This window comes from Myotis davidii, unplaced genomic scaffold, assembly GCF_000327345.1.
Source record: "Myotis davidii unplaced genomic scaffold, ASM32734v1 scaffold79, whole genome shotgun sequence".
Lineage (NCBI taxonomy): Eukaryota > Metazoa > Chordata > Mammalia > Chiroptera > Vespertilionidae > Myotis > Myotis davidii.
The window spans coordinates 2700523-2709460 of record NW_006294339.1 but is presented as its reverse complement, the minus strand read 5'-3'; the positions used below and the strand labels follow the sequence as shown (position 1 = coordinate 2709460).

Genomic DNA, 8938 nt, shown 5'->3' with positions numbered 1-8938 from the left:
GTCCTTGCTTTTTAACCCATCCCCAATTTTTTTGTATTTTAAATCTGTCCTTTTTTATTAGCTCCTTCTTTTCAGATTACATACATGCTCCAGTCTCCCTTAACCTCAAAAAACCTTTCTTGGGTCTTACCATCTCTCTAAATTCTTTGCAATAATTTTTCATCTTCACCAACTATACTTTTTCTCAACCCAAAATACTTTTCAATGAACAAGCCATATCTTTTGTTTTAGGCGGGGGGAAAGTCCCAGTTTATTATTACTTATAAAAAAGCAAATACATTTACATAATTGTTCCAATAGGCCTATGTAGAGGTATTTTATTTTAAAAATATATGTATGGAATTTTTTCACTACAGTAATTCATTTCAAGAGGAATTTCATTATGTATCTTCTACAGAACCTTAAGATGAGAGTGTCACATATTCAAATAAGCCCGAGTGTGGGGATGCTGCAGGCCAGTTCTTCATTAGGAGCCTCAGCATGGGGGCTCCGGAGACCAACACGGAAGGTCTTCCAGGGGGAGCTGCCGCATTCAGATAAGTGAGCTCTGGAAAGAAGGGGTAGTTGGCTGGCTCGGGCAGGCTCACCCCTGGGGTAGAGCAAAGAGAACAGAAAGGGGAGTTCTGACAGGCACCAGAGCCATCTAAACTCAGGGGGATGGAACTGTGTGAGCGGCAGCAGTAATTGAGTTTCAGTTACCTGCAGGGTGGCGAAATAAAGTAGTAACTTCATCTGCCTGACGTGGGGGAAGTTTAGCGGTGTCCTTGGCATACTCACAGCGAAATCCAAAATCCGTCACCCTTTGCTGTGTTGGGTGATGGCAACCACACAGCGCTTCCTAGGGACAGCCTGTGCACGTCCTGTTAGGCTGCACCAGCGCACTACAGCTAATGAAGCATTTCCTGCAGCCTGTCTCCCAGGGCTCCCTGCAGCCTCTGTCTGAAGGAATGGCACCATGGGAAAATTTAGCGCAGCCAGCATCAGCCATCACCCAAACTCAAAAGAGTCTTTGAATGGCAGAAAGGGACACATTTTCTTTTCTGCCCAGCCCAGGGTTAGAACCGTCCTCAGGTCATTTTTTGTGGGTCTGTACAAACGTGCCGACTGGCAGCGAGCCGTTCTTCACCTGAGCCCGGATTTCAGCTTGGTGCTTTAATGTGAAGACCAGGGCTCTCACCGTCCGCCGGTAGGGCCCATTAATGAGGCGGGAGCAGAGATGAAACGTTTCCCGCTCAATATTTTCAACCAGTAGGTGATCCATCTAAAAAACAGCAAAATTATCAAATTAGGGCCTTGCAACACATAAGAATTAAAAACAAGAGAGGCTGAAGCACTCTGCTCAGAGGCTTCCATTAATCAACTGAAATTCAAGGACATCTACTTCCTGTCACAAGAGAAACAGGAAGAGCAAATTAATTCCACCCTGGCAATTAAGGAACAAGGCCATGTGCTTTGTGACAGGGACCTCATTCACAACCCCTGCCGGGTGGTAATATTTGCCATTATAACAGGAAACTGGCCTGAACTAAGCGAAGGGTACTGGGCCTGTACTTTACCAACCAGGAAACAAAGACCAAGGATAATAAATCAGTGTAACAGTTTATACTTTTTGGGGGGTTTGTTTTAAGAGTGCTTTTTAACCCCTTACTGCATCTCAGAAACACTGGATCTGGATCTTAATATGTGTGTAGATCACTTTTCACATTGAATGCTCACAACTCCTATTATCTCATTTTGCAGATGAGGAAATGGGTTCAAAGGTAAAGAAAGGTTCAAGTTCTTACAACTACTAAGAGGCAGAGCTGGGACTCTGACCTGGAGCCCCGACTCCAAGTTCGTATTTCTGCCCTTTCACTGCACTGACTGTCCCCTCAGCATTCTGAGTAACCAGCAGAGTTTGAGGAGATGCTTGCAGGGTCAGCTAAGCACAGCAGACTTAGGGGTTGGGACCTGTAGCAATTCCAGGGTGGTTTGGCTCAGGCCCAAGTCCTCCTAAGGTCGCAGACATAATCAAAGTAGGACAGGTATGGGACTTGGACCACGCGGTCTGGATCCAGGCCAGGTTGGGCTGCTGGTCAGGGGGCCCCTAGGCCCCACCTTCCTTTCCAGGCCCATCCCCTCCCCAGTCCTAAGCATCGCCCCGCATGAGCCTACTAAGCTGCTTTCACACACCTCTGTCTGCTACAGATACTTGTTCCCTCAGCAAGGTACATTTTCCCTAGGAAATACATTCTTATTTGTATGTCAAAACTTAGCTAAAAAACAAAATACAAGAAAGCAATCCTAGCTCTTGTCGGGGATGATGTTACACCCACTTAATGCCATTTGCTCCCTCTCCTTGACCACTGTTATTCTCTCCTGCCTCCAACCTCCCCCACTTTCAGTTTAATCCAGTGATTCATTCAGAATCCTGAACATGGAAGTACCCTGCTCTAAAGCCTTTTGTGGCTCCCTACTGCCCTCAGCATGAAGTCCAGATACCCTGCAGTGACCTGCAACACTCAAGTCTTCTTACTGCAGTTACTGTTTTTTTTTCTTGTATTTTATGGTTAATCCTCACCCAAGGATATTTTTCCCATTGATTTCTAGACAGAACTAAAGGAAGGAAGGGAAGAGGAAGACAGTGATAGACACAGACACACAGACACACAGACACACACACACACACACACAGAGAGAGAGAGAGAGAGAGAGAGAGAGAGAGAGAGAGAGAGAGAGAGAGATTGATGAAAGAGCAACATCAGTCAGTTGCCTCTTATATGCACTCTGACTGAGGAGCAAACTTGCAACCTGGGTATGTGCCCAGGAATCAAACCCATGACCTTTTGGTGTCTGGGACAACACTCCAATCAAGCCACACTGGCCAGGGCTATACACTATTTAAAAAGAAAAGTTTAAGAAAAAAGTGTAGCCCTAGCCGGTTTGGCTCGGTGGATAGAGCGTCGGCCTGCAGACTGAAAGGTCCCAGGTTCGATTCCGGCATGTACCTGGGTTGCGGGCACATCCCCAGTAGGAGGTGTGCAGGAGGCAGCTGATCGATGCTTCTCTCTCATCAATGTTTCTAACTATCTCTCTCCCTTCTTCTCTGTAAAAAATCAATAAAATATATTTTTTTTAAAAAAGAAAAAAGTGTACCAAAAATAGAAAAGAGTCACCTAATACTTGATAAAAAAACAAAACAAAACACCCTAATATAAGGGACAGACAGGCTGACACAAACAGAAAAATGAAACTTGGAAGAAATAAGGACGGCAGGAAGAACAGGACTGAGAGAGAAAAAGAGGGACAGAGAATGAATATGTAGGCCCAGACATCTGCCCAGGTATAGCAGACAAGGCCTTCCAGGAAATCTGTGGTCCTGATGACTGATCTGGCTTGTGCTAGGGTGAGTGGATGTGGTTTGGCTCTGTGGCTCTCCAGAACCCAGACATCTCGAGCTCTTCATGGCCTCCTGAGTGGGCAGCGAACCCTGGCCTGAGGCAGCCCTGGAAGCAGGTTACTTCAGGAGGTTGAAAGGGTGGCCGGTTGTCTGGCCAGCATTTGTCCAGCAACATTTGCCAGAGAGGCTCGTCAATCCAGTGTGAGGATGGTTAGTCACTGTTTAGAGATTCACTTAAACAGTTAAGAAAAAGGTGGGTGTTTTTTAGGGGAATGGTTGTTTGGGGGGAAAGGGTATATATACTTTTGCAAAACAGGTTATGGCCATTCCACTGAATTACAGTATATATTTAAAAAAGAACTCTGACAGTGCCTTGAAATTTGCATAACTGGATACTCATATATACTTTATTTAGCAAATAGTTACTGATTTGCTACTCTGAGTCTGGCCTGATCTGGGTATTAGGGAGACTGAGCAGAAAAGACCTGCCCCCTACTATCCAGGAATCACAGTCTAGAAAGGTGACTGCACATGCACAGAAACCGCTGGGTAGTGGAATAGGTGTTCTACCAGCAATGCGATGGGAATAGGGAGCAAGCATGTAACAATTCTCATTCATGCCTTCTTATTAAATGAAGGCCAATCAGAATGAAGAAGTGAAGAAAAACATCAGTGATATTAAAATGTAAATTATACAGGATAATAATTCATCATGTACCTTTTTGTATAAAAGTTAATTGCACAAAGTGAATGAACTTAAAACTGCCCTTGGATAATCCAAACCAATCCAAATCGTTGAGTCCTTTCCAATGGGTCCTAACCTGGTGATTTAGGTAAGCCCTTTGGGACTTAGCTAAAGGACCAGAGTCTCACTGATACCTTGAGAAGAGGGAGTTTTGCTGTGAGATGCACCAGTAGAAATGGGAATAGGAACGCTGCAAGAAACCTAGGGATTCATTTGGGGACCATATTCCTTCTCTGTATCTTATGACCTTCCTGGTCTCCTCCCCATAGGTTTTTGCTCCTCTCCATTTGCCTTACTCACTGCTCCCCATATTCTACACATTTCTACCCTTGCTTCCTCATAGCTCCTCCAACATCTGTTCCAACACTCCCACTGTTGTTTTCTTAGCATTTCCTAGTTCACATGTCTCAGAGACAGAGAATCTGATTTACCTTCCCTATCTATTTGTACCTGTGAGTTATTCAGTTGTCCAATCCTGGACAAATTGGTTATAGCTTAGAGAAGATATAAAACATGATCACCTAGAATAAAACATGACCACCTAGAGCTCTTTCATCAAGGATTCTGGCCTCAGTGGGAAATGGTGCCATAATCAATTAGTGATGTCTGCCACATCTGTAAGCCCTTTAAAAGCAAGGGAACAGAAAAAAAAAAAATAAAAGAAAATAAAATAAAATAAAAGCAAGGGAACAGAAAAAAAAAAAATAAAAGAAAATAAAATAAAATAAAAGCAAGGGAACAGGTCTTTTTTATGTGTGTACCTTAAATGCAGAACTTCCCACGTTGTACTGTAACTGTTTATTTGTCTATCTCTCACAGAAGCCTGTAAGCCCTTTTAGGGATGATACTGTGCTGGATCCATTTCTAAATTCTCCATGCCTAGCATAGGTACAAGCACATGGTAAGAGCTCAGTAAATATTTGTTAAATGAATGTCCTTCTCCCCTACCCCCCAACATATCCTCCCTCCTTTCCTGCTCTTTCAATAACATCCTACACATAGCAAATAAGATATGAAATATAATGTTTCTATTTTATATGTATTTTCAAGTTAGCAAAATTCTACCCCTCTTGCAAAGGCCAATTCAATTGCCATCTCTTCCATAAAACCTTCCCAGATTCCCCTATCAGATTTCATATATTGTCCTTTGTGTGTCTACACCCATGGTCAGCAAACTGCGGCTCGCGAGCCACATGCGGCTCTTTGGCCCCTTGAGTGTGGCTCTTCCACAAAAAACACAAAATACCACGTGCGGGCGCGCACGTATAGTGCGATTGAAACTTCGTGGCCCATGCGCAGAAGTTGGTATATTGTGGAAGAGGCACACTCAAGGGGCCAAAGAGCCGCATGTGGCTCATGAGCTGCAGTTTGCCGAGCCGCAGTTTGCCGACCACTGGTCTACACCATTTGCTTGTACCCATTTCAGATATTTTTTATCTTGCCTTCTATTAGTTAGTCACTTACAGGCTCTCCACCAGGAGACAGTAAGCGTTCTTAAGACAGGGAATGCAACTCACTTATGTTTGCATTCTCCCTGGCACTAGCAGTAGTAGTACTAAACATCTACTGAATTGAATATCCACTAGAAGCAAACTTTGTGTGAGTTTTAGCACACAGAGCATGATTGGATTTGTACCTATCTAACCACACTCCTTTTTGACCACTTAAATACATTTATGAAAGAGCTGGTCAAAGCCAGAGGTGCAGTCTGAGGCCATTAAACAAAGAAAAAACTAGCAGTCCCATATGGGGACGTACCCCTGACCTGGATCTCATTAGCACCATCTGACAACCAACTGGGCCAACCAGCCAGTGTTTCATAACTCTTAATGATACAGGCTCACTTTGAGAATCAGGTTCATTTTTTTTAATGACATAATAGGAAAATGATCACAGGCCATGAGGTAGGAAGGAGAGTGGATAATGAGGAAGGGGAAGTAAGAGAATGACACCACAGGGGATGTTCATATGAGGAAAGATCTAAAATGTAGGGAAGAACAAAGAAGATCCGGAAGGGAGAAAGTAAAGGGGAATGGAGCCAGGGTCTCAACAATGGAGTTTTTATTCATCTATTCCATTATTCCAAGAACAAGGAAACAATCTATGAATCTGGAAAGCAAGATCTATACAGTAATAAAGAGATACATTTGGCTGTGTGTGTATACTCCTCATCTGTGGCTTTCACTACAAAAGAATATAACAAAAACAAATAACATGAAAACATTTATTTTCTACAAAAACATGTAATGGGTAGATCTGTAAAAACACATGCTAGGATCAAATTGTAAAGGCTTTTTAGTCGCTGGGCCAGTAACTTACCCAATGGTTTACTACTGCCTGATAAAGTACATTTGTGGAGATTGGATGTCTGATTTGAATGCACTCAACATTGGTTACTGTCAAAGACCAGATACTGGATTAGATGGGTCACTGATTTACCCTAATATGGAAATGTTTCAGATGATAATAGGTGCTAAGAGTTAACTTTTATGCAAAAATGTTTATAATTCTTCAACACATCAAACTGATCAAACTATTATCAAATACTATTTATGCAAGAAAAACAGATTGATTTTTTTTTTTTTTTTTGGCCAAGGAAGAAAGAAAGATGCATACTTTTTAATTTTTAAAATTTACTCTTTGGGAACAAAACCACTCAACTATGCTTAATCTGATATTTTTTCCAATTATGTTGGAAAGCACTAACGAATATATCACTTTTTTAACTTAGCTTTGTAACACTTGAGTGCTTACCACTTGATGTGCCATTTAAAGGATAATTAATGGATAAACTAAAAGGATAATTATTATGGAGTTTAATATAGTAGGCAAACTGCTCATTAATCCTTACAAGCATTGCTTCGTTATTATCATTTACTTAAAAACATACCACAGGGAACTGGAATTTAACACCACATTAACTACATATTATATATCCACACTCTATATGTTTCTGTAATAATTTTGGTTTATTTAAAAAATAAACTTTATTTAAAATATCAAATAGCAAGTCTTGTTGGCTAATCAATATTCTGGAAAGTTATTTATTTAGACTTACAACCTTCATATTTTGTTCTCTCTTCCAAGGGCTTAATATTCATATTAAAGCTTCCTTTAGGAAAAGAAAAGCAAACTTAACAGCATAGCAATTTACTGAGCTATCAAATAACACTGAAAATTATAAAAATGAAAAAATAACCATATATAGAAAAGCATATACAAAATGACACTAACTGATATTGATCAAGATGAAAAAGACAACATAAATGTAAATTATTGTTAATTTTCTGCAATGTTGTTTAAATAATCAATAAAACTATCTTATGGAACATTTGGCATATAAATGGCTCTTAATAATCTGGGATAATCATATTATAGCATTCATTTAAAAAGTTATAATAATTTACCAAACAGAAAATGCATCAAAATGCTAACAAGATTATATCCGGGTGGTAAGTTCAATGGTGATCTTATTTTTCCTTTCTATGTTTTTCACATTTTCTAAATGTGTATTTAAAAATCCAAAACTATATTTTAAAAAGTAAATAATATACCATGAGTTCATTTGCCCTTCTTTTGTGGATACATAATTGAGACAGAAAGGTTAAAATTTTGTTCAGAGAATATAGTAACAGATCTAGCATTTAAATCAGACTTCTGAATTGCTTCCTTTGTTAATAATATTAAATTATTCTTAAAGAAACTTTGATAGGGATACCCTAAAAAGAAGAAAATATATAAATGTTATATGTCTGATTTTTCCAGAGTATAAACTGACATATAAGATTTGTTTGATGATGGTGATTAATATTATTGTTAATGAGCAAAAATCCTTCTAGCATGTGTACCTCAAGCCACTAATGTCACCTGAACTGTTGGCTATGAAGATGATAGGAATTATGCCTGGCCAATTGATTATATGCTTTAGAGTGTGGACAAAAAAAATGGGGGAGTAGAATCTTTTCAATAGACAGCTATTTCTTTTGCCACTGATATGCCACAACAGTCCATCCCAGAATTTTTGCTTGAGTGGCAAGAGAACAAATTTTAAATGGAAGGAGCCAGTCAATGTGGCTCAATGGTTGAGTGTCAACCTATGAACCAGGAGGTAAAGGTTCGATTCCTGGTCAGGGCATAAGCCTGGGTGTGGGCTCGATCCCCAGTGGAGGGTGTGCAGGAGGCAGCTGATCAATGATTCTCTCTCATCATAAATGTTTTTATCTTTCTCTCCCTCTCCCTTTCGGATTCAAATAAGTGCTTTATGAGTGTGTTTTTTTAAAAAACTGAAATAGGTGGGAGAGAAGCCTATATGAGGAGACACTAGTGTAAATGTTTAGGAGGTTCTCTGGTAAGCTCAGAATTTATAAAGTTGGAGATAAGATGCATAATCATAAAAGAAATCTTAGAATTAGAAAAAAGAAAAAAGCCCAGCCAATGTGGCTCAATGGTTGAGTGTCAACCTATGAACCAGGAGGTAAAGGTTCGATTCCTGGTCAGGGCATAAGCCTGGGTGTGGGCTCGATCCCCAGTGGAGGGTGTGCAGGAGGCAGCTGATCAATGATTCTCTCTCATCATAAATGTTTTTATCTTTCTCTCCCTCTCCCTTTCTCTCTGAAATTAATAAAAATATATTTATAAAAATAAATAAAATAAATGGAAGGAACCAACATTCATTAAGTGACTTGTAATCACCAGGCACTATACTATTCTTTTGTATAAACAGTCCATTTACTCTTTCCAATAACCTTAGGTGGTAGGAACAATAATTATTTTACAGTTAAAAAAAAATCAAGCCTCATGTTAAAGGATTTGCC

At 40.2% G+C, this 8938-nt stretch overlaps 1 protein-coding gene across 2 annotated transcripts in view; it reads right to left on the bottom strand.

Moving 5' to 3' along the window:
- Window positions 1–220: 220 nt before the first annotated feature.
- The window catches only part of TCEANC2 (transcription elongation factor A (SII) N-terminal and central domain containing 2), a 36954-nt gene continuing 28236 nt past the window's right edge, over window positions 221–8938 (bottom strand). For both annotated transcript variants that reach the window (XM_006768351.2, XM_015566962.1), the window contains exon 5: window positions 221–1261. In XM_006768351.2, the coding sequence (XP_006768414.1) occupies window positions 1073–1261 (189 nt within the window). In that variant the 3' untranslated portion in view covers window positions 221–1072. The remainder of the gene's footprint in view (window positions 1262–8938) is intronic.